This window comes from Perissodus microlepis, chromosome 23, assembly GCF_051167445.1.
Source record: "Perissodus microlepis isolate ML-2025 ecotype Zambia chromosome 23, ASM5116744v1, whole genome shotgun sequence".
NCBI classification, from domain to species: Eukaryota; Metazoa; Chordata; class Actinopteri; order Cichliformes; family Cichlidae; genus Perissodus; species Perissodus microlepis.
In genome coordinates this window covers 37328302-37354193 of record NC_140482.1, presented here as the reverse complement: position 1 = coordinate 37354193, position 25892 = coordinate 37328302, and the positions used below count along the sequence as shown (strand labels likewise).

General features: G+C 40.1%; 1 protein-coding gene across 3 annotated transcripts in view; it reads left to right on the top strand.

Moving 5' to 3' along the window:
• ncanb (neurocan b) overlaps positions 1-25892 on the top strand; it is a 175232-nt gene that overhangs the window by 127866 nt on the left and 21474 nt on the right. For all 3 annotated transcript variants that reach the window (XM_084921781.1, XM_084921783.1, XM_084921782.1), the window contains 2 exons: positions 763-876; positions 23640-23798. In XM_084921781.1, coding sequence (XP_084777907.1) covers positions 763-876; positions 23640-23798 — 273 coding nt within the window. The remainder of the gene's footprint in view (positions 1-762; positions 877-23639; positions 23799-25892) is intronic.

Genomic DNA, 25892 nt, shown 5'->3' with positions numbered 1-25892 from the left:
CCCTCCTCTCCCTTCACCTTTCCTCCCCTCCTGTGACCTCTTGCCAAAGCTCCAGGGATTCACTCAGTTGTTGTGATGGCAGAGGACTGTGGGATACCAGCTGCAGTTTTAATGATTTTGCCCCCAGGCACAGATCAGCCAGAGAAATACAGCTACCATTTTTCAACAGAATGGGAACTCTCACCCGGGCAACACCTCTGTGAAATATGTGTGAGTTTGGATATGCCTGTGCACAAACATCTAAACTTGTTTTAATATCACATCTAAGCGATTGCTTCGGCATTTTGTTTCTGGTCACTTTGAGAAATTTTAAATTGCATTATTATACATGTTTTCATAGCTGCTAGCGAGATAACTTTTGAGTGGGAGCAGTGTTGTTGCTGAAGTTGGAAGTTAACTGTTTTTCTCCGTTTTCCTCCATGCCGCTTTGTCTCTCTTCATAGCTTCCACCGTACTCTCCCTCTCTCTTTTGGCTCAAGTTTGACAGCAGAACTGCGGCACGTCCTGCAAACACATTGCAATTAGCATCATGCGCTTCAGTGCATCCCAAACCGCTCGCTGATGAAGTTCAATCAATTCGCTTTAATTATAACTTTCTCAGAAACAGCTCTAATCTCTGCAAGTTTGATCTCTCAGGGGGTTTTTTTCAATAACAAGCTGTGGCAGGTAGTTTAGAAAAGTAGCCATTCGGAAAGTGCTGTTTATACGTCTATGTTTCTGTCTAATCTCACTCACCTCCTCATGTTCTCTCTCTCCCTGCAGACATTGATGACTGCCAGTCGAATCCATGTCAGAACGGAGGAACCTGCATCGATGAGATCAACTCTTTTGTGTGTCTTTGTCTGCCCAGCTATGGTGGTGCTACTTGCGAAAAAGGTAAAGTGGCAAATGGGACTGCTTCCCCTTTTACTCATTAGTTCATTTTAGTAAATGCTGCATGTGTGGAGCAGTGGCAGAGATTGGAGAAGGAAAGACCTAGTCTGTATATGTTTAAAATTAAATGTACTTTTGGGATAATATGGGAGCCTGATGTCTTTCAGACATGGTGCGGCCTGATCATTCCGGACTTGGTACTTCAGGCAAAGAATTTTAAACTTAATTCTGCCTTTAACAGGGATGAAATACATTCCCTCTTTCTAATTTCTATTAGTTCTTAGCTTACCTTAATTTTTGGATCAACCGGAAACTTTAAAAGGGGCTTCTCGGACAACCTGATTATACAAAATTACAGTAGTAAAAATGATAAAGAGAGTTTTTCAGCATTATTTCAAGACAGCATATCCCTAATGTTAGTAATATTGTGCTGTTGAAAGTAGCTACTCCAGGATGAGGATAATGCAAAATAAATACAGAAGAAAAACAGGGCTGTGCAGGACCAAAAGGAAGAGATGATGAAGGTGGAGAAGCAAGGTAACAAGCGAGGATAATAAAAAAAGAAGACTGGGTATTCCTCTGTGTATATGCAAAAGAGAATAAGAAGATGGTTTAAGACCAGTGTGTGGAGACAAAGGTAGATTTAGGAGGATGGAGTTAATGAGTTATGTGTCAGTGAAGACAGAGGAGATAGAGGAAATGGAGAAGGAGGGGGTGAATGTAGACAAAGAAGTTGAGGAGGGGGAGACAAGGAAGCCCTGTAGCATAATGTATTGGGTTTATAGAGAACACCTGCGTCCAGCTGGTTTTGTTTCTCATTATGGGAATTCCCATGTGAGAAAAGGGGCATTTCATGGAAACGTGGCCTACATGTCACTGCAGAACACCACTGAGGGGTACTTACAGCTACTGTTTGCATTAGGGTTTGCTTTGAACAGATTTTTACCCAGATTCTACGACAGACATATTATTGGATATTTTCTAATGTAAGAACCGTACAATCAATGCAGTCTAAAGAAAACAAGGTCACATAACGCTGACAGTTGAGACTGAAAATGAAACCAAAATTGAAGATAAAAATGGAGAAGAAATGTGTACGGCCCTCACCATGTCTCAGGTTAAAAACAAAGTACAGTTATTGCATAAGTACCTTTGTAGTCTCTCAGGCAGATGCTTGTCTAAATAAACAAATGCTGATTTTCTTAGAAATCATTAGAAATACATCCCAATTAACTTTCCTGAGAATCATGATAAATTTCAGGGTTTCTTAAGCATCAAAATAACCTAGTATTAGTTGTCTCTGTATACTCGATACAGTGCAACCAGGGTTTTCTCATAGGTAAATTGGCTCATCTGTGATGATGTAATAACTTAGGATGTCAAGTATTAACAAACGTTGGCCAAGAAAACACATTTGAGATATTGAGGGGGGCAATAACTGTGTAAAGCAAACTGTGAATCTCCTAAAATATGAGCCTTAAGATAGCGCAATTAAATTTAAAAAGTGAAAACCAATGAAGACAGCTGAGCTGAAGAGTTTTAGGTAGAGGGAGAGTTAGAAATTTGTGCTTAATTAAATGCAGCCAAGCTAAGTTCCTGCCCATTCAGGTTGACCTTTGACCTTATCTCAGAAGAAGAGTTGTGTCTCTGAAGATGTGTCTTTTCTTTTAATGCAAGTTTGGCTTCTGGTCTCTTTTGCTTTTTACTACTCTTTTCTGATCTGGGACTTTGAGGGAACAACAATTGATGCTGCGCAAAGAGTGGGAAGAGAATGAAGCACAATGGACATTTTAAATGTTGAAAACTTCAGTTTTAGTTTTGGCAGGTTGCAAAATGAAAAGTAATGACATGTAAGCAGAACAAAAACACAAAGCTCCAAATTAGCTCTGCTCTTTGACAGCGTGCAGGTTCGTTTCCACAGCAGTTTGACACTCCAGTCCTCACTGACACATATTGACTACTGTGTACTGACTTATACTGTAACATTTCTGCTTACGAATTAGCTCTTTTCTGCACTGAGATAATTATTAAAAGAAAACTAATGCATTACATTATTTAATTACTCCCTAGAGACAATCATTTTTTACGCTTCATGTGACATTATTTGTGCGTCACTCTTTAACATAACCTAAAGCGCACTATCATATTATTACAAGTTAACAATGTAAGCCTACAGCCACATGCCGAATCAAATGCCTATCCCAATGAGAACATGCTTACAATCTTTCTTTTAGTGTTTAAGTTTGAATATAAAAGTTGAAAACCAGCCCAAAGAGATTTCAATTTAACTTTCAATTCAATTTCAATTTATTTATTTATACAGCGCCAAATCACAAAAAACAGTCACCTCAAGGCGCTTTATATTGTAAGAGAGACCCTACAGTAATACATACACATACACATACACATACCCAACAATCATACAACCCCCTATGAGCAAATGGGTGTGGCAACAACTCTGATGTAGCAAACTTGTTGCCACAGCAATTCTACAGTTGAACTATGTAAAGGTAAAAATGGAGGCTGCAATATGTTGGCTGTGTCAAAGTCACTCACCACTGACTTTGTTACCTGTTGAAGATCGGGCTGTGGCCGCTGTGCTCGGGTCTGCATACAGACAGACTAAACATCACTCTGGGTTCTTCACCTACTGTAATAGTATTCTGTCTGTGCAGATGTTTGCAATGAGCCCATTTTGTATTAGTATAATGCAGCTGTTTCTGCCCTGGGTGTGATTTGCCATTTACAATAACACCCATCCTTTTGTGGAATAAAAATAAATGTACTGTCCATACCTGTGCTCCTGAGAAGTCATAGACTGATATACCATGTTCCTTCTTCTTTCACACAAACTGAAACCAGCTGATTTTAGTGTAAGGGAAAAATGCACCTTTGACATTTTTTTTTTTGCTATCCACCTATCATGCAGACAACTGAAGATCATTTGTGATGAATATTGGCATAATTGTAACAGAACTGTGATTATTAATTTAGTACAGTAACACGTTACTTTGTAAAGCAGTCCACCCAGGATTTAAAATCTTATTATAGTTTTTATTTTTTTGAAAAAGCACACACAACATAATTGAAAGCAATGCAACACACACTACAGAACATTGAGCTTAGCATTATCTCAGACCAACACAGATGTAAACAATAATGGAGACTTTGGTGCCACAGCTTGCTGCAGTAAGAAACAGTAAAATCAGAAGGATGCAGCTTTAGTGAGAAGTGATGCTGGGACTTTGTGCAGTTATAGTTGTCAAAAATAAGTATGTTAGGTAACATTAGTCTAAGCATCAGCTGTTCCAGGACTGGCATTGTACATAAAGTCATATTTGTTGTGTACTAAAAAGCTTTTACTCCATTTCAGCTGTCCAGTGCTCCCGTACAGTAGCTTGTTGTTTTACAGTCACTATTTCAAGTGCTTTCTCATTCACTTCTGTCTGCTTTTAGACTGAAAGTGCTGATTTAACTATTACCATGCTGTCATATTGCAGATTTTAATAAATGTCACAGATGTTTGATGTTATTGAGATTATTTTGGAAGGTTTCAAATGAGTTTTGTAAACCCTTTACAATACCACATTACTTGAATATATTTCTTGAAAGTCCAGCAACGTCATTCACAAGCAGTGTTAAATCTTCTAAATGCTGCCTTTAATCTCACTGGTCCCTGTATTTTCATTAGTTCTCATCTGCCTCTTTTTGATCTTTAACCAGAGCAAATGTTACTTTGGTCACAGCATTTTATAATTTTCCCTGAGCTTATGATTGTCTCTTTAATATTCATTCACTTCCTGTGGTGCAGATCATGAATAAACAAACAAAAGAAAAACATTTAGGCATAGTTTAAAAGTCCCATAAAAATGCAGAGCTTCTTCAAATCAGGGTTGGTTATTAAATGCTTGATTGATCTCACGAATTAGACTTCAATATCATTCAATATTGCATCTATAAGACATATAAGAAAAAGTGTAGTTTTTTCTTTGCCAAACAGAGAGTACCTGAGTGCGCCTGTCGTTTGACATGCACAGGAGCTCCGCGTATGTTTCCTCTCCTGCTGCGTTGCTGCCTTCATGGCTGATTGGGAGCAGCAGGACTGATTGTGTAAATCTAAAGTCTCTGTTTTTCTGTCGCTTTTATCTCTCGCTGCTCTGCACTCGCAGAAATGTGGGATTCAGCTGTGAAAAGTGCGATTCGCAACAGGCGTCGCTCTGCCATTTCAGCGTGATCTCAGTTTGATATCCAGAAGGAGGTCTGAACTGCGACAGAAACGGCAGAAATGAACTCATTTGTTCCGCCGAAGCTTCCATCCATTTAAATGTCATCCAATTGGTCCCGGTCTCACTAAAGTGGTCCGGTATTTTTTTTCTGTCTCATTGGTTGTGTGTACTTGAGTGCAAGTGTGCATACGTGTGTGTCTGTGCTTGTACACGTTCAGGTCTATGTGTTGTGAGCTCACAGCCTTGGATGCAGGGTAGATCCAGTCAGCTGCAGGCTTCCTCCGGCCTGTTACCATGGTGATCCCATCTGAGAGTCAATAATAGTAAGTTGACAGGGCTGAAATCCTCCAGTGAATGTGCCGAGAGAGAAGGAGAAGGCTTGTTACTGTGCAATTTTAGCAATTATATTTACATTTCACATTTTATTTCATTTTCTTGAAACAAATTGTAGAGCTTTAGATTTCAGAGACATTGTTGATAATCTTGTCATTCGTAAAGCCTTTAGCAGGATTTGCTGTGTAATAACTTAACAATCCATACTTATGCAGATTTTTTGTTGTTGCCAGCAATGAAAGGAGATTTGATAAAAAGAATAGGAGGTTTGCGCTTAGCTTAACAAAGACACCAGTCAGTTGTTTCACTCGCGTTGCGCTGTTGAGTCTGTCCCGCTGTAATTAGGCTCGCTGCCTAATCAGCGGAGGCAGAAACCACATCTTGCTTGGCCTGACTGAAGTGAAAAGTGACGGGCAGAGAATTAACTCCCATCAGCTTCTTTCCTGCTGTCTGCTTTTTTATTCACTCCACAGTTCTTTTCCCTACATCTTTCTAGGGAGAAAAACGACATAATGTGTACAGCTGAGAGTGTGGATTTGTTTCTTTACTATTCCACTACAGCACACACCTGTGTTTCATGTCAGCTTCATTTTTGTTGTTTCCTCTCCCTACCTTTCTGCTGTCACTCCCTGCGATTCTGGCATCCTTTTGCGCCTCTCATCTCCGGTGCACCACAGGAGTCTTTGTTACGCTCTGCGAGTGTGTGTTTGTGTTTTTGCCTGTGTGAGCGCATCTTTGTCAGTGTGTCTGTTTGGGTGCATCTGCTGTTTTGTGTATGTGTGTGTGAAGTTTCACAGAGCTGTGAAGTTACAGATCTTTCAGCTAAACTACCTTTACTCAGCCACCAAACACTCACATGTGCTAGCGTTTCTTTTGTGAGGATCCTCGTTGACATTATCCAGAATTCACACTCGCTTAACATGAGCCAGAACTTTACTCTTAACCCACCAACAGGCCTCTGAAGAGAATGAGGACCAAAAATGGTCATCACTTTGCATATCAAAAAAACAAATTACATCAATCCTCAAAAAGAAAAAAGGCACAAAAGTATAAATGATCTCAGATTCCCTCTTTTTTCTGTTTGTTGTTTTCATTGTTGACATGCTGACCAAGACTGAGGCTGCAAAATGAAGCCAAAGTGCTAAAAAAAAAAAACACTGCAATTTCACACATAGCCACTTGAAACTGTTCCCTAATTGACTGCATATAAAAGGCTGATGTAGCCACAGTGATGGCACCCACTAGTTAGTGGGGTTCTGTTTTGAAGCCATGCATTCCCAAAGCAACTCAATCATTATTGATTCCCAGTTTTGAAGCTGAAATAAAATATCCGAACAATGGATGATATTTTCATAACTCACCAATTAAAACTTTATGAAGGACTGAAATTACGCAATATTACTGGCAGGTAACTAGTGTGACATATGGGTGCCAATTACAGTCTACTAGGTTTCACCTGATAGATCATTGGACTCAGTTAAGCATGCTAGCATTACATGTAGCTGCTCTCTTACTCCAGACAAAATACAAATGGCAAATGGCTTCTATCCTACACTTGAAGCCTTAAAAATGAAGTCCACAAACCAATGGGTGCTATCACACTGTTATTTTTTTTGCCATATTTTTCCATTTTCCAGGCCCAGGGAGCAGACACAGACCACAGCTAAGAGGTTTAAAAGATTTATTGACAGAACTGAAGGAGTTAACTATGGACAGGTGGACTGTTAAACTAAGAACAGTGTTGTCAGGAAATGTTGGAGGTTTCTGTAGGCAGGGAAACAGGCAGTTAGCAAGGACCAGGGAACTACAGGCAGTGCAGAATTATTAGGCAAATGAGTATTTTGTCCACACCATCCTCTGCATGCATGTTGTCTTACTACAAGCTGTATAGGCTCGAAAGCCTACTACCAATTAAGCATATTAGGTGATGTGCATCTCTGTAATGAGAAGGGGTGTGGTCTAATGACATCAACACCGTATATCAGGTGTGCATAATTATTAGGCAACGTCCTTTCCTTTGGCAAAATGGGTCAAAAGAAGGACTTGACAGGCTCAGAAAAGTCAAAAATAGTGAGATATCTTGCAGAGGGATGCAGCAGTCTCAAAATTGCAAAGCTTCTGAAGCGTGATCATCGAACAATCAAGCGTTTCATTCAAAATAGTCAACAGGGTCGCAAGAAGCGTGTGGAAAAACCAAGGCGCCAAATAACTGCCCATGAACTGAGAAAAGTCAAGCGTGCAGTTGCCAAGATGCCACTTGCCACCAGTTTGGCCATATTTCAGAGCTGCAACATCACTGGAGTGCCCAAAAGCACAAGGTGTGCAATACTCAGAGACATGGCCAAGGTAAGAAAGGCTGAAAGACGACCACCACTGAACAAGACACACAAGCTGAAACGTCAAGACTGGGCCAAGAAATATCTCAAGACTGATTTTTCTAAGGTTTTATGGACTGATGACATGAGAGTGAGTCTTGATGGGCCAGATGGATGGGCCCGTGGCTGGATTGGTAAAGGGCAGAGAGCTCCAGTCCGACTCAGACGCCAGCAAGGTGGAGGTGGAGTACTGGTTTGGGCTGGTATCATCAAAGATGAGCTTGTGGGGCCTTTTCGGGTTGAGGATGGAGTCAAGCTCAACTCCCAGTCCTACTGCCAGTTTCTGGAAGACACCTTCTTCAAGCAGTGGTACAGGAAGAAGTCTGCATCCTTCAAGAAAAACATGATTTTCATGCAGGACAATGCTCCATCACACGCGTCCAAGTACTCCACAGCGTGGCTGGCAAGAAAGGGTATAAAAGAAGAAAAACTAATGACATGGCCACCTTGTTCACCTGATCTGAACCCCATTGAGAACCTGTGGTCCATCATCAAATGTGAGATTTACAAGGAGGGAAAACAGTACACCTCTCTGAACAGTGTCTGGGAGGATGTGGTTACTGCTGCACGCAATGTTGATGGTGAACAGATCAAAACACTGACAGAATCCATGGATGGCAGGCTTTTGAGTGTCCTTGCAAAGAAAGGTGGCTATATTGGTCGCTGATTTGTTTTTGTTTTGTTTTTGAATGTCAGAAATGTATATTTGTGAATGTGGAGATGTTATATTTGTTTCATAGGTAAAAATAAATCATTGAAATGGGTATATATTTGTTTTTTGTTAAGTTGCCTAATAATTATGCACAGTAATAGTCACCTGCACACACAGATATCCCCCTAAAATAGCTAAAACTAAAAACAAACTAAAAACTACTTCCAAAAACATTCAGCTTTGCTATTAATGAGTTTTTTGGGTTCATTGAGAACATGGTTGTTGTTCAATAATAAAATTATTCCTCAAAAATACATATACTTGCCTAATAATTCTGCACTCCCTGTATAACAGTTACTGAAGACTAACAGTGATTAGTCCTGTGACCTTTTGTGAAGATGGAAGCAGGTGGTGTTGGGAGGCTTATAAGCAAGCAGTCAAGTTTTCAAGTGACTGAAGGTGAATTTGCTGGAGAGTGGACAGGTAGTTGACAAAAAGTTTGATTCCACTGTGGAACGAATTCCAGCATGGATGGAGGTACGTAACCTGCTGCATTGTATTCTGCACTTCTTAGTGGAATGTGGGAAACAACTCCAATGAACCTGCATACACATTTCAGGTAACTGGAAAACAGGCATGGAGAAAGTGTTACATGCTAGAAAAATGCAAGTGCAAAGACTAAACTGGGAGAACCAATATCCCACCACTGCTCACAATCTTGAGCAGTAGGTCAGTTCTTAAAAACATGAAGTTTGATTAGGGAATGCATTGCAAGTGAGCGACCGGATTGCTCCACCTGTAGGCAGATCACAGATGGACCCACCTCTCCGCTTGAGAACACAGAGTCAGAAAAAGGGAAAGAGAGGAAAAAGGAAGGAAAAAAAAACAAAAAAAACAAAAACAGTGCATGCCTGGATCCTGACAACAGTCTATGAATGTGTACATACATCCCAAAACAGCCAAAACACTTTACCTATCCATGTATCCATCTAAATGCAATGTTTTCCTGCATGTCTATTTATTAAATGGCTGCTTAGATTGCAGCTGAACACTTTCATTCAGGCAGTGAAGTCAGTGTGACACATAACAAAGTTACAAAACCAACAGCTTAATAAGTTTAAAATCCAATCCACCGGAAATAACTTCTGACTTCCCCTCTCAGTGTTCCTTTATAGAACAATAATCTACAAATTAGAAATAAAAAGCCTGTCTTAAAAGGATTGTGTTGCTAATTAATCCCAAGATGTCTGGTTGCTGCTTGGTTATCTTTGAGAAATGTGTTTGCTGCCACCCTAAACACACAGAGTGCCGGCAAGGAGTGGTTCACATGTCATCCATCTTCTCTGACACCCCTTTCTGTTCCTCGTACGCCAAATCATTAATATTTATTGTGTTGTTTTTGTAAGGACGTGCTACAACTTAGTAGGCTGCACAGCTGTTAGCGGAAAGCGTGACCGGTGAGTGCTGGTTGAGAACATAAACAAGCATGCCAGAAGTTTCTCCCAGAGGTGTGTTGGTGATGATTGCAGCCATCAGAAAGTGCAGCAAAAACATCACATGCCACAACCATTCATTGAAATCCAATATAAATTCAGTGGAAGTCAAATTGTTCCAGACAGGCTGGCTCACCTTTTCGACTGGCATACACATTGTCAAACACACAAGCATACATTACATATACGAGCATAGACCTGAAATACTAAGTTGTTTCTGACAGGAAAACAAAAACTCAGAGCATTACAGGGAAGGGGAAGCAAAGTAGAGCACAACCCTCCCAAAGAGGATGCCAGGTGAATCTGGGACAGAGAGCTATGAAGACTTTTGAATATGTCAATTCCAACAGCAACACCAGTGCTGTAGATTGGAAGCAGACAATCTAGTGAAGCCTACACACTGCGGCTAATGAGGAGCAGAGCAGTCTGAGTCGACTAATAGTAGGAAGTGTCTCAGAAAGCACCAGATGCAGTCCTCCAGTCGATCTGTCACTGCTCAAGTTTTTAAATCACTTCCTCACACTAACTAATTTCCTCTTATACCAGTTTACCTTTTTCTCTTGCTTACACTGAAACAGATTTTCTTGTAATTTTGAGTTAGGAGGGATAATTATTTGTGCACTTTTTTACAAGGATTGTGGGGGGAATATTTTTCCTCTGTCGTCCCAAAAAAAACTACCCACATTCTGCACCTAATGATTTAGGTCCACTGTCACCACCTCACTAACCTCAGTGGCCTAACCCATCCTCTTGTTAATGTGCCTTAAGCACAATCTATTCATAATTTCATGCAACTTCATACATTAGTCTGTCTACGGGCTTTTGGAGAGTATTACTACTAGAAAGTATAGAAAACATACTTGGGCTAAACTGAAAATGACTAATATTCTGATGGTTTGGAGATAAAAACAGAGGAGAACTTTGCTCCTCATCTTGGTTGCTGCATTAGATATTACCCAGTTTTTACACTTGTACTGCATCCCTAAACTAAAAATTCTGAATTTCCCAGTGGAGCTGTATGTGAGTGTGTAAAATGTGTAATCTGAATCTGGGAGACTGATGATTAAACTGTCTTTTATCCAGTGAATTCCTTGGGAGCGAGTGGCCTGCTTTATGCACACTGTGACCAAGCAGCAATTTCACATAAAAAGTATTTCCAGTTGTGATAAAGTGTCAGATGCAGAAAACCTCCTTCTGTGTGTTACATGTTCAAAAGGTCAACAACTGTACAAACATTATTCTAAGAAATATTTAAATCAGTGTAGAAAATTGGTATACAAAACTCAGATTCTTTCAGATTTATTGTATGAAAGGTGTAATCAAAAAACAGGATTTTAATGTATTTCTAAATACCTTGATCTGTAATGGTGCATAACACTAAGTAAAGCTTTAAAATAAGAAAAAGTACAAAGTGCAGTAACTGTGTTCAAAATGAAGTGGAGTAAAAGCAGGAAGCAGCATAAGATGGACATAAAGTAAAAGTATGTTAAACCTAAATAAAGTACTTGAGTGAATGTACTCAGTTACATTCCTACTGGTTTAATGGCTTTGATGCTTCCCATACCTCCACCCCAAACACCTTCCTGCATTTAAATTGAATTATGTAAGTGCAAATTGTTGAGAAGACCAATGAATGCATGGAACTTAAAAGCCAGTATCTCAGATTTTGTTTCATTTTTATTTAATTTTATTAATAGTGCTCTCTGAAATATATAGTATTTTCTTAGTTTAAAATGAAGGAGACTGCTTTGTATGATGAAGAGGTCAGGCATTGTTGCAAAAGTCAGTCAAAAAAGTAATCACAGGGAAGCGACGGTTTGGTTGGTGAGCAGGCGACCAAACGCTGTATAACTAACAAGTAGTAGGCCCGGGTTCAAGCCTCGGACCTTCACAGCATAAGAGATTGTGAGGCAGTTATATTTTTTTTCTTTGACGTGCTGGAATAATACAAAATCTATAAAGTTATTCACACATTCAGATTTCTACTGAGTCAGATTCATGCCAGGTTTTGACCATCCCAGGCCAGTTCGTCTTCATCACGTCAAACTGGCCTCTTGGCAAGATGATTCTATTCCGGAAATCCTGTAGGTCAATTTAGATGTTTTCTCTACTATTATAACACCAAAGTGCAGTGTTGCGGTGTATTTTCACTGCATCTGAGACAAACAAATAGAGACAATGTGTCTTGGTGTAATTTGTGGTGGAGCTGCAGCCTTTCTTCTCTGACTGAGACAAGCAGAGTGTACTGAAAGTTTACAGCTACACTTGTTACTGTAAGTGCAATCATCGCAACCTTTGTGAGTAAAACCCAGACCCAAATGTTCATCCAAATGGTGATGAACTGTATTTCTAACTACTTTGCCATCCACTCCACTGCATTTATGTGACAGGCATAAATGTAATGGACTTTATGCAAATGGTAACTTTATTTACCCTTCTAAACAAGTACTTAATGTCTTCTTTTTATTGTATGAGCTTACATTGTTTGCCTAACAGACGGGTCTGTGTGAACAAGTTCAAGCTGGCCAGTAGCTACAGCATCTCCTCCAGTCCCATAATGGTCACAAAACACTGCCTTGCACTTACGTGTTTCAAAAAGACCACAAGGTTAAAGCAAACTGTTAAAAAACGATCTAAAATGAAAGCTGCCTGTGTGTGACTAAACTGCCAGCTCACTTTGTCACTTATCGTCAAATTTTCTAAATTGTTTTAAACTTGGCTCCAGGCTAAAACAGCAGCCACCCCCACTCATTCTTCAGCTGCATTAGACGGGTGCTTGCTACATCAGCTGCAGAGGGAGGGGGGAGAAATGAGCGATAGTGGCTGATGTCTGTCTTCATCATTCCTTCTAAACTTCAGTGAACTTCATGTCAGAAATATGATTTAGTTTTCTGACATTTTGCATTTGTTTCTGGTGAGTTATTATTTTGTGACTTTGAGGGTTGCCCTAAACTGCTCTGGAAACTTTTACTGGTTCTTTTCGTTATTCAGAGTATTAAAAAAAAACAATTTTAGGAGGATCACTAAAGTAAAGATAATATTATATTTGTAGACCTGGTTAATAGTGTTTCCTTGACTATATTAAAGCAGAGAACCACTGCCATCTTCAACCTGCATTTTCAGAGCCTAAGCCCCCCAGAAACTTGGAGAACATTTGTCTCTGCAGTCTTGGTCTGCCACTGTACCCTCAGCACTTTGGCTAGACGTGTGGTAAACAAGCCCTGGTTTGCTGTTTAAGGTCAGCCTCTTCTTGTTTAGGTGAGAACGGAGAAGTCTGAATGGACACAGCGTTGTTTTGATTCTGACAATACTGCTGCTGTCTAAACTGGCGAAAAGCTTAACTCATAATTAAATTCTGTGCATCCTGTGGGTCTTTAGAAGCTATTACCGCTAATGAAGATCCAAGCGTTCAAATAATATGTCGACCAAGACATGTGCAAGACTGAGAAGTGAGGGAGCTGAAGCTTCTTGGATTACCTCGCCCACAGCAATCTCCTGAAGGAAAACACGCGCACAGTGAGAAAGTCAGGTAAACGCACACAGAGGCAGGTATTCACATAGAATATCCCTGAGGTTTTGCCTAAGCCTGGCAGAGACTTTTCAAATTGAGCAATAGCAAGGCTTACTCTCACTCCATATGCTAGTGTGTTCAACACTTGCCAGTTCTCTCTCCAAGCAGTAAACCTTGAGAGATGAGAGGTAATTTTTTTCTCATTCAGGGTGCTTAATTAAACAATGTTCCTGAAGCAACTGTTATCCTCCTCCCCGAATGAAAGAAAGTTCAGGCTGAAGAGAAAGAAAATGTGGAGAAGAGAGCAGAAACAGAAACGAAGCATCTGAACAGGTGCTAAGAAAAGATGAAAAGAGAGGAAGTGTGTTCCAGTGGTGTGCATTAATGAACATTTCGGATGGAAGGTTGTAAAAAGTAATACTTTGAGTGCGCTGGAGGTTTACCACGATTCTGTTCTTCTTCTTTCTGATATTCCCAAGAAAATTGTACTCTGATATTGAAGTTCTGAAGCCTGCCTTGCAGTATTACAATCTCTTTTGTCTTTCATTTGTTGTTATCTCAGAGTTCATTTTCAGCACAGAAAGTTTTCCACATAGGAATTTACCCTGAATTTCAACCACAGGTGCAGGTTCCAGGTTTGTACCTCTTCACACAGCAATAGCTTTGAGTAATAACACAGAACCAGTCACTTGGGGGTATTACTTTCAAGTAATATGCATTTTATTAACTAATTTGGTTTTAATGAGGGCAATCATTATTTGATCCCCTGCTGAATTTGTAAGTTTTCTCTCTTATAATGTAATGAACAATCATATTTTATCATAGTTACATTTTAATTAAGAGAGAATTCATCTCAGTGCTTGACTGTGTTCTCTGGGTCATACTCAGCATTTTTCTTCCTCGATGAGTCGAGTTGATGCTAAAGAGTTAGATTATGGTTTCATCTTTTCCCCAAGCCTCTTTGAACCATTTAGATGTTCACTGGCAAACTTAACACAGACAGGAGGACCTTGCGGGTGTTGCAAGATTTCAATCCATTACAGTGTAGTGTGCTACCAATGGTGTTCTTGGTAACTGTGATGCCAACTGCCTTCAGATCTTTTACAAGCTCCTCCCATGTAGTTCTGGGCTTGTCCACCACCTTTCTCATGCTCATTCTTACCCTGTGCTTCTTCCACTTCCAAATAATTGACAGCTGTCACCTTCTCATCCATTCTTCCTTCTGATTGTCTTGTATTTGTATTTGTAATCAATGGATTTATTGATTTCTGGCTGGGTTGTACGGGATAAAATACTTATTTGCACTCATTGATGTGCAAATAATGTTATCACTTTTTATTTAATGTGGGTTTTTTCCTAGATTTTTGTTGATATTCTTGTAAGTGAGCAAACTTAAAAATTCAGCAGGAAATCAATTATTTCCCCGCACTGTAAAAGCAATCATCAGATCTTTGTTTTGATAGAGCCAGGTGGGTGCTTTTCAGCGTGAACATAATGGCAGGTCTCTTCCCCTACTTCAGTGCAAACATCTGACAGTCACTGTGTTCCTGTGTTCTACGCAATAATAACCAATCTGTTGTTTGTTTAGTTTTTTTATTGGTCTAATTTCCCAAAATGTTTTTTGTGGTTTTTCAGATGGTAGTTAAAACACAAATGTGCTGAAGTCATAATTCAGTTGTAGAGTTTTATTTTTCTGGCTGTGTGATTCCTGGCAATTCTCTTAAACTCTATTTTGTTCATTTGAGGCTGATTAACAAATGATTAGCAAACAGATGCCTGTTTATGCATCCAGCTGACACGGCTAATGGTTTTGGGACACTTCATTAAAAATACCCAGTGGCCACTGTACAGGCTCTCCACGGTTTCCAATATCTGTCTCTTTAGGAGAGATTCTCTGGTACTAATTTTCCAGTGCTAATTTTCTCTGTCTAAGACAAAGGGCAACTTCAAGAGCTAATTAAAACAAAAGTGGCAAAAACTGCAGTTCCTCCATGTGCCACTGGAGGTTCACTCCAAACAGTAGCCACCTAAGTTAAAATGTTCAGCTTTGCAGCACTCAAAAAAACATTTACACTCTGGTACAAGAAAGGCTTTGGGTTCTATTAAACAAAATTATAACTCATTCACCTGGATACTAGAGGCAGCGTTGATTGGCACATCTTATCTTCACTAATTGGAGTCACTGAAGTGGACGTAACATTTTGACTGTAGAGTTATATGTATATCTGTACTTTGTACCTAAACAGTTTATGGATGCAGCTGGCTTATCAAACTTGTTAGTAATGTCTGATTAACTAATTCTAGCTTTTCATAAGGTAACTTATGGCTCTAGAAAAAGAAGCCTTGAAGCTTTAAAAAGGTCCAAAACCAGTCAATGACATCACGTTGGCTACATCAATGTTTTATTCTTTCTCTAGTCTAAACACTGGGTTTGGATGAGCTTTTTGCTTCCTACTGCTGGAAATACTGCTGATCAGAATGTTGAAATTCAACTACAATTCTAAGCACAGTTAATCTGCTAAAGTAAGTTGACCAGCAGCTTTTAGAAGTCTCTGACATTCTGAAATGACCCTCTCCTCAAGATGAGGTCATCTACCTTAATAATAGTACTCAGGTCTTGATTAAAACATACCATTTCTAATTAATATTCTAAACTTTTAAGATGATCTTTGTGTGTACAATTTGAATCACTGTTAGTGGGTTACTTTTTTTATTCTTTTAAGCTGTGTCTTTAACATTTTCGTTTTACTAATATGTTTAATCAGTGATTTAGTTTGTAATGCTTAAAAATGACTTTTCCACTGGTACGTACTCGGATTGACTCGCCACAAATCAACTCAAATCGACTGGTTTTCCATTACAGTTTAGTATTTCCTAATGGTCATTGTCATAGCAACACGGATGAGCATCGCGCAACGTAATTAATATACAACACAAACACTACCACAAAGGTGGACGTAAAAGCAAGAATATATCTGCTTGGTCTGTGGCTTTTCGTCAGACTCGGGTACCATGGTGTTGTTTTTTTGTAGCTATTTCCCTCATTGCCGGATTTCAGAAATGGCAGTTTTGATTTTCATGAACAAGACACTCATGACTCATCTAGTGACTCTACTGACTAACCAATCAGTGGCATGCAGTCGGTCACAATTTAGTAACTGTTTGGATAGCTTGAAGCCCCAGCCAAGCAGGTACTAAAAAAGTACCTGCTACCAGGTACTATGACCTAATATAAAAACCCTGAAAACTGTAGCGAACTGTGCTGAGTCGATTCGAATAGGTAGTAATGGAAAAGAGGCTATACTGTGAAGCACTGCTGTTGACATTTGCTAGAGAGGTAAACTGACATGATTTAACAACTAGTCAGGTAGAAATTTTCATAATTTAAACAACTAGAAAAAACTTAGATAGGGGTGGTAACTCTCTAGTGATTTAGTTGCAAGTAACTTCTTTCATTTAAACACTGACATGTGTCCATTGTTTATTTGAATACTAACGTCTGATTTAGACTTCTGAGGTAAATCTCTCTGTATAACATAACCTACATAAGTGGTTGATATTGTTGCCAACAGAAGAAACACAGAGGGAACTTAAGCTGCTACTAAAAGTAACAAAACATTAACTAAAACAGGATGCAAAAGTGAAACTCCTGACCATAATAAACATAAGGCAAAACAGGAGTCAGGGACTCAAAGGTTTTACAGAGAATTAAGCTTACGGTGTAGCAGAATAAAGAAATCAAAACCCAACAAACACAGAACTGAAACACTTGGAATAACAATATAAACTCAACAGAAGCCCAAACTCACTTATATTCTCAAGGGATTCAAAACCCCAAAACATTACACTTTGTTAATTAATGCATGTGGGCGCCAGTTTAATTCACTAGTTAAGCAGGCAACCAGTTGCGATGCAGCGGCCTGGGCAGGCAAAAATGTAAAAATCAAGTACATACTTTTTTTTAAAGTGTATTATACAATAATAAAATGTGACCTGTCACCTGCTATAGGTGTGTTTACCTACCTTAAGCTTTGCATTAGCTGCAAGCCTTTAAAGCCATTACCGGCCTACTCTTAGAATAACACTGGCAAAGATGCAGACAATGGATGTACACCAATATATTAACATCATATGCTAAGTGCACACTGTGCCCACCCGTATAAGACGGACCAGCTGTGTGCCTGCTGTGTGAATTGTTGCCTTTTCCGTCTAAAGGCTCCTGCTGCCCTCTCTTTTACCTCAGCCTCCTACATCAGCATCAATCTGCAAAGACACATCTATGGGATAATTATGCAGAATGAGCGCTCAGACTGGCATCAGTCATTCATGTTGCACTCTGAAGCTTTTTTTTACTGTAACATCCATTACTCCTAATTGTGAGAATCACACTATTAGAATGTTCCATTAATCAATGCAGCACTCATAATAATCATTATTAATTCCTCAGCCAGTGGCACATTCTTGTCACATTCTCACCTTTATCAGCAGATTCTCGCTGTCTCTCTCACTCATTTCCTCTCTCTCTGGACTTCTGTCTTCTGCCCTCTTGCAAATGGCAACACTGGCCTGTCAGCCTTCAAAGTCTCAAACGGGGAGAACACAAAATGGCAGCACACGCAAACACGCGCAAACGTGAGCACATGGGGTTTCATCATTCAGGAGATCTAAAAGAGGCGAGTAGCAGCAGAAGTATCACTTGGTGATGTGGATAAACGACCCAATCAGTCAACTGGAAGTGTATGGCCTTTTATTTCCTAACTGCTGTTCACTAAAGTCTGTGGGAATATTAATCGCTGAAATGTACCCCCTACGTCTCCCTCCTCCTGACAGAGGGAAAACGGGAAAAAGAAGACGACTTGAATAATGTCTAAATATTTGAAGAGGTTGATGTGATGTCTGGCTTTGAGCCTCACTGTCAGCGAGTGGGAGAAGAAATCAGCAGAGACTAGGTTGAAGATCTGAGGGGGAGAAAACATGCCTGTTTATTTTTGATCTCTCCTTTTTCTTTCTCTCCGTCTTGCTTTACTTTCAATTTCTTTTTCTGTCTCTCTCTTCTCTGCCCTCCCACACTGTAGCTCACTGCTTTCTTAGCTCCCGTTTTTCGTTCTCCTCAGACTCCACTTTTTTCTCAAGCCTATGTAGAAGCCTATGAAAAGCCCCTGTTTACAGTTCACAGCCCCTGTTGTAAAATGACTGGTTAATGCCTAATTGGGAGCAACGGTAACCTTAAATACTCACTGACTCCCACTGTGGACCCCATAGCAGAATGTGTGTGAGTCAGTCAGTGTGTGTGTGTGTGTGTGTGTGTTTCGTCTCTCTCTTTGTGACACCTACCCTGATTCTCCTGTCCCTGTTCCTGTAGATAACAACCCTTTCTCCACTTCCATGAGCCAAACTGGACTCACTCCCGATTGTAATACAATGTACCAGCTGCCATGTGGGTAAACACTTTGTGCAGGTAGCTAGCGGATGTGATGACAGAGTGAAAGAGTGTGTTTGCAGTCAGCAGAGGAAATGACAGCAGCAGTGACTGATTTTTGGTCCCAGAAGACCAAAGATAACACTGTGTTGGCATGCTAATCGACTTTGTGTGTTCAGAAGTGTACTATCTGCACGAAGGACGGCTGGAAAATTCAGCACGTCCCCTGCGAAGTATCCCTAATCCATCCCTTTCCCTCCTTAGGGCTCATCATAGACTGTATATAAAATACTGCATCAAACATTCATATAGTAAGCTATATGCCAACAAAATACTGCATAGTCAGTCATGTGAAAGCTCTGTGACAGCATTTTGCAACTTTTTGGAACTTTTTTATCTTTTGGTCCCACCCACGTGGTAAGAAATATAGATACAGTTACAAAGTAATGCACCAGGGATGTGCGGCTGCATGGATTTGGCTGATTATAGATGATACTGGGTTGCACTGCAGAAAAAGTTGAGCCAGGTTCAACTTATTCAACTGTGTTGTTTGGCTGGAGCCCAGGGGTGCAGCATCAACAGAATAGCCATATCCAAACAAATGAAAAAGCTTTTCCACACAGGCCTTCTGTTGGTTGAGCAGTCTGTTCTTTTTCTTTTGAAGATTATTTAAGCAAGCATTAAGGGGGGAAAAAGGCTATTGGCGTCCTATCACTAATAAACATGCAGGCTTAGGGAACCAAGAATTAAAGACAAATGTTTGTCGGGGGTATTTTGCTGTTTTATGCTTCTTTTTTTCTTTTTCTGTTTTTACTGTATGATCTTGCTGGAGTTCAGTGAGCTTCATAATACTTAATTAAACTTTTTATGAGCCATGAAAAAAATAAAAACTACCACGTTAGTCATCCTTATTTTGAATGAAAGTAAAAGACACAGAGATAGGTTTATATTTTATATACAGACAGATTTATGAACACTTTCAACTGGTCTGTGCAAATCAACAAGTTATTTTTGCCTCTACCAGCCACCTCACCTTTATCTCCTTGCCTTTGCTCTCTGTTGCAGTCATTAGTGATTTTTAACATTTCTGTTCTCAAGAGCTTTAAAATGGATTTAACTCAAAGATGCCTCAAAAGCCATTAGATTCTTATTTTGTCATCAGTGATAGCCAGGAAGTTATATTTTTAGGTTAAGTAGTGTTTCTTAGAGTGTCAGCTGAGCTTACATGTGAGGGTTTTCACTTGTTGAGACAAAACCATTTATACCTTTTTTTTTTTGTTTAAAATTTGAATCATAAAACACAAACTCTTCAAATTCAAACTGTAAAGGAAAAGAACCAGCAGCACTAAGTCCCCATAATGTGAAAGCAAATTCATTCTAAAATGAGCAACAACCTCCACATAAGTCCAAACGTGATGTTAAAGCCAGGCTCATCTTGTTCTGAAGCAGCGGGGCGGACCAGAGAGCCAGTGAGCTGCCCAGAGGAGGCTGAAACTGTTAAAATGGCTAATTGGGTTTCATGTCATTAGCGCGTTTTGAGGTCATCAGATTAATTCCCCAGACTACCAAGAGACATTTGAGCAGGAAAAGAAATGAAGTGATACTCCACATTTACATCATTTACAATACAGTAGTAGCCAAATGTGTGCTCATCTTACACCACTGCCCAGAAGTCAGTGTTATATCAAACAAAACCAGGGTAATCTGGAAAGCAGTCCTCTTGATGATTTCAATAAAATGACCATGCTTTATGAGTAAGTCATCACAAGACGATAAACCTGATCAGACATTTGATGGAAGCTTTTGGGCTCTGACGCATCCAGAGATACTATAGACCAGCGGTCCCCGACCTTTTTTGTTCCACAGGCCGGTTTATGTCCGAAAATATTTTTACAGACCGACCTTTAAGGTGTCACGGATAAAAACAACAAAATAAAACCAGTACCGGTACCAGAAAAAAAGAAGATGTATTCATGACACACAGGAAAAGACCCAGTGAAACTGAGTTAACGATAAAAAAATAACGATAACAACCGATAAAAACCCTGAAAACCATAAATTTCACACCCGAGCCTCAACTCTCGCAGCCCGTTACCAAACGACTCACGGACCGGTCTGCGGCCTGGGGATTGGGGACTGCTGCTATAGATCCATTTCTTGTGGGGGTGGGGGGTGCTTTTGCAGGTGTGAATATATCTTTCTGTGGACAAATTTAATCAATGCTTTTGCCATCAAAACGGTCAGAAAAAATTTGGAAAAAAAATGAACAAGTGGTTGAGTTTTAAGATGGTAATGCTACAACCCATAAATAGTAAAAAGATGCTGCAAAGTGTGACAAGGAGGCCATTTTTATCTCAAATATAGGATAAATCATCAAGTATCTAAATTATACTCTCCCAGCAAGTACTCAAGGAAAACAGTGGTCTGAAGATTTGCTGCTGTACTTTTTGTGACTAAAATGTATTTATATAGAGATGTTTTTGTATGTTAATGATTCACATCAAACAGCTGGCATTTTAAACCTCATTTCATATGTAAGGAAGAGCTAAATCTTCTCGTTTTAATAAGTATATGTTGATCCATGTCTTGTGGATGCTCAAATCTCACTTCCTTTAGTCAGTCTTCCTTAAAGATGATCTGCTTTGGGTTAGGCATTAGTCATCCTGCCCAGTGTTTAAACCCACGTGTGCTTTGCTGTGACAAGATTTTGGATGTTTTTTTTATTTTTTTCGTAATTGCCATAACCAACATATTAGACTTTGAAATAAGAACAAAGTGGGTCGGCTTTTTCAAATGATGAATATTTAAAAACATCAGCCTTGCCCATATGAAATCCTTTAAAAAACCGACCATGTTTTATTAGTAAGTCAACACAACACGATAAACCTGATCAGACATTTGATGGAGGCTTTTGGGCTCTGACGCCATTTTATACTCAGCCCAGTAAAAACATATTGTTAGCAGCCCAGATATATGTCTGACCTTTGTGTGACTGCAACTCATTTTAGAGAATGGACTTCTTGTTTTATGTAGGAACCGATTTTCGTCAGGCCTCCTGCAAGGGGTTGAATGAATGCATGTCAAAGAGGCCAGTGGATGTATGTTGAATTTTAAATAGTGGAGAGTGCCACCAGGGCTTTAACGAGTAAGATAATTGGACAGGCACTTGCCATGACAAATTTCACTGACATACTGTGTGCAAACATTATTGTCATTAATCATTTCTCTGCATCTCTTTCTGGCCCCACGTGCACATGCATTCAGCCAACATGATCATCTGTTTATTTTTTTAATGACATAGCACTAAGCCTAAAGTACAAATATCCAGTAACATGTTGTTGCATGGTGGGTAGACTGTAGGAGTTTGCACATTGTGCAGCCATTTTATACTTTGCTCATTATTGTGGCTGACTGACAATAAGTTTGTCACTCTAACACTCAGAAGAGATACTTGTCATCTTCTGACTCAGCTAATGCATTGAGCAGCAAAAAAGAAACAATGGTTCTGTATTTCATAAGTTTGGACTTTTATATTAATTCAAGGAGAGTTTTTCCAAACTTCACTTTCAGACAAAAAATGTAGCTCTACCTGAGGAGGCGGTGTTACGGTGACCCAGTGCAGTGCATTTTGTGAACTTGCGTCATTGCACTTCACAGCGGAGTACCTCAATGTCCCTGAACACTCTGAAAGGAGGAGAGCTTAACAGTATAAAAGGCAAAGGTTTGGAAGCCCTTCTTTAATATTCCTGTAAAGAAAAGCTTTCATTACGGACTCTTTTCCTCTTGTCTTCTCTCTTCTCTGCTCTCCCTCTTCTTTCCATGGCCAAGACAGCATCTCTCTGCATACTAAGCAGGGCCCCATACGGCCCAATTTGCACTGCCCAATTTACTGGTGTCGCTTCACATTTGTTGGGGGAGAAGCTGAGGCCATTTCCCTGATCCTCACAAAGAGGGAAGGGGCACGAGAGATGGTGAGGATGAGGGAAAACTGGAGGTGGCTCAACTGACAGATCAAGCCTGAACCACATCAACTATGACATTTAAACTTATACACGTTATATTCACAGACACACATGCACACATACACAGTCCAAAGCATAAAATGAGAAGCCAAACACACACCGCATTACAACTCACAGTTGCACAGCTAACCCCCAGAGAGATGAGGAGAGAATAGATGGGAAAGATGAAGGGAAAGAAGGAGGAAGGGTTTGGGGGGGTGGGGATAAGAGGGAGGGACAGACACTGTGCTGACAGGGCTGTGACAGGGCTTAATTACCAAGCGAGCACTGCACACTGGAAGCAATTTCTAAGGATTGTTGTCATTTGAATAGATTAAAACGCCCTTTCACTGGACTAAGCTGTCTCACCAGCGACTTGCCTCTGCTGTAGATGAAAAGTCCGAGGAAAATCAAAGAGGAGAAGACACCAGCAGAGCCAGAAATGGAGGGAAGGAGGCAGAGAGGGGTGTCACAGAGGGCACTAACAGCAACACCATGTAGGGTTTTTTGTTTGTTTGTTTTTTGCTGCAGAACAGGAACATGTTGTGTGTGGATGCAAACATAAACACTAAATTAATGATGGTCTCCCTCTCTTAATGCCCAAATCGTCCTACTTCTTTCCCGTGCAGCACCATGTGGGTGTTTTAACAATTAAAAAAATCTCACTTGTCTTCCCATGTGGATTTAAATTGACTAATAACTGTCTTTTTCAATTATCTTCCCCTTCTCTTTCACTACCCTCCTACATACCCGCAGACACCGAAGGCTGCGAGCACACATGGAGGAAGTTTCATGGCCACTGCTACAGATATTTCACACGCAGACATACCTGGGAGGACGCTGAGAAAGACTGCAGGGAGCACAATGGCCACCTGGCCAGTATCCACAGTGTGGCTGAGCAGAACTTCATCAGAGGTGAGTAAGGAGAAACGGGACAATAGCAGATTTGGCACAGAGTGCAGCTCTTTCGGATGTTGTTACTCTGCAGAAAAACTAAAGTTAGGAAGACAAATTTGGACATTCAAGGGCCAATAAGTCTTGCTATTTTTCTGCAATGTTAGATGACAGCTCACTTGAGCATGCCCAAGGTTAGGTGGACAAAAAATCTCCAAGTTGAAAGCTCAGTTAATGAGACTCTAGCAACTTTGACACAGCCATTCTAGGAGCTAAATGCTAACAACAGCATAGTAACAGCAGCACCATGCTGATGCCACCTCCTTAGTGTTTCCGCCTCATGTTTAACATGTTCATTGTCAGGAGCTGAGGCCTATGTGCAGTTCTGTTTGCAACATAGCCGTCCGCTTAGTTTATGATTGTTTATGATACCCACATCCATTCATCCATCCATTTTCTGCCACAGTCTGGGTCACAGGGACAGAGATGCCAAGACCTACTTCTCCCTAGGCATCCCCTCCAAGGGGACAGTGAGGTGTTTCCAAGCCAGCCAAAACATATAATTTCTTCAGTTTATCCTCCGTATGCCTCCTTATAGTAGAACATGCAGGAAGCATTTTAGCTAGGAGGCATCCAGGAGGTGCCGAGGAAGTACATCCTATTCAGAGGTCCAAACCAACTGAACTAATGCAGAGGAGCCGTAGCTCTCTGCTGATTTCCTCCCGAATAACCAAGCTCTTCATCGTATCTCTGAGGCTGAGCCCAGACACCCTTTGGCCGAAGCTCATTTCCACTGTTTGTATCTGCGATCTTGTTCTTTTGGTCACTAACCTGAGCTCATGGCCATAGAGGAAGGTAGGAATATAAATCGATAGCTCGCTTTCTGTCTTCACCACAATCAACAGTTTCTGAGTCACTGCCACGCCAGTCCGTCTGTCAATCATCCACTCTACACCTTCCGCATTTGTGAACAAGACGCTGAGATACTTAAACGTGTCCACTTGTGGTAACATCAACATAATATGCTTACATTTTTCAACTGAAGATTCTTATGTTTCAGTGTTGAGGACATCTGAAGATTTAGATAGGCATCCTCACGCTTTCTATTTCACGTCGCTATATGTCAGAAATATCTGGTGACACTTGTAATCGCCACTCACGTTTAAAGAAGACATTGCTCAGTTTAAATGATAGTACTGATTTAGTAATAATAGCCTAACCTGCTGTCACTTGGATGGCTGCCTTTGCCTCCTGCACAAAGCTTTTAGAGGCCAGTGAGTGATATCTACTTTTGTACTTATCATACTTGGAGATGACGGACCTTAAAGGACTTGATTTTGCTGCCGTTGAAAACAACCTTAAGGAGCAAAGTCTGAGCTAAATAAATCTATATCACCATTTGTTGCAGTGAGATGACCCTGCAGGCCCTGATATAAGTGTCTGTACAGTAAGTGATATTGATAGCTATATTCTTTCTGCAAGTGTTATTTTTTTCAACTTTTGTGGTAGCTTCACCAAAGCAAATGAATCCATAACCTGAAACTTAATAGGAAAAAACTGGATAAAAATTGATTTAATTACAATTATTAGGACTTCTGAGTTTTACGTATGTGAAACAAGCACATGCCTTGGAAAGGTTTATGACTACTTGAGTATGATCCATATCTTTTAACATAAAGATTTGCATTTTAGGTGGTAGAGGGCATTAAGTTACATGAATGGCATACAAAAAAGGTGTGTGACATCACCAAAATATCATCATACATCTCTTTTCATGGGCACTTATCTATTCAAGGTCATCTCCTCATGCACCTTCAGTTAGCTTCCAGCATAGCTGCTATTTTTAGAGCACTTAAACAAGGTCCATTCTGACTAATCGGGTATATAGATCTGAGTTTTTACCACAGACATCAACCTACTGGGACAGCAAACATAACCTTGTGTGACGGAGTGACTTTTGTGTCAAGGGTCATCCCTGTTGATTAGCTCTGTATCTCAGTGTACAATCCAGAGGCCAAGCAACAGCTTTTTGGGTTAGAATCTGCAGCGTCCAAAATAGACATTCACGGTTTTGTCCACTGAAGACTGTCAAGGCTGAGGTCGTAATGGAGGATG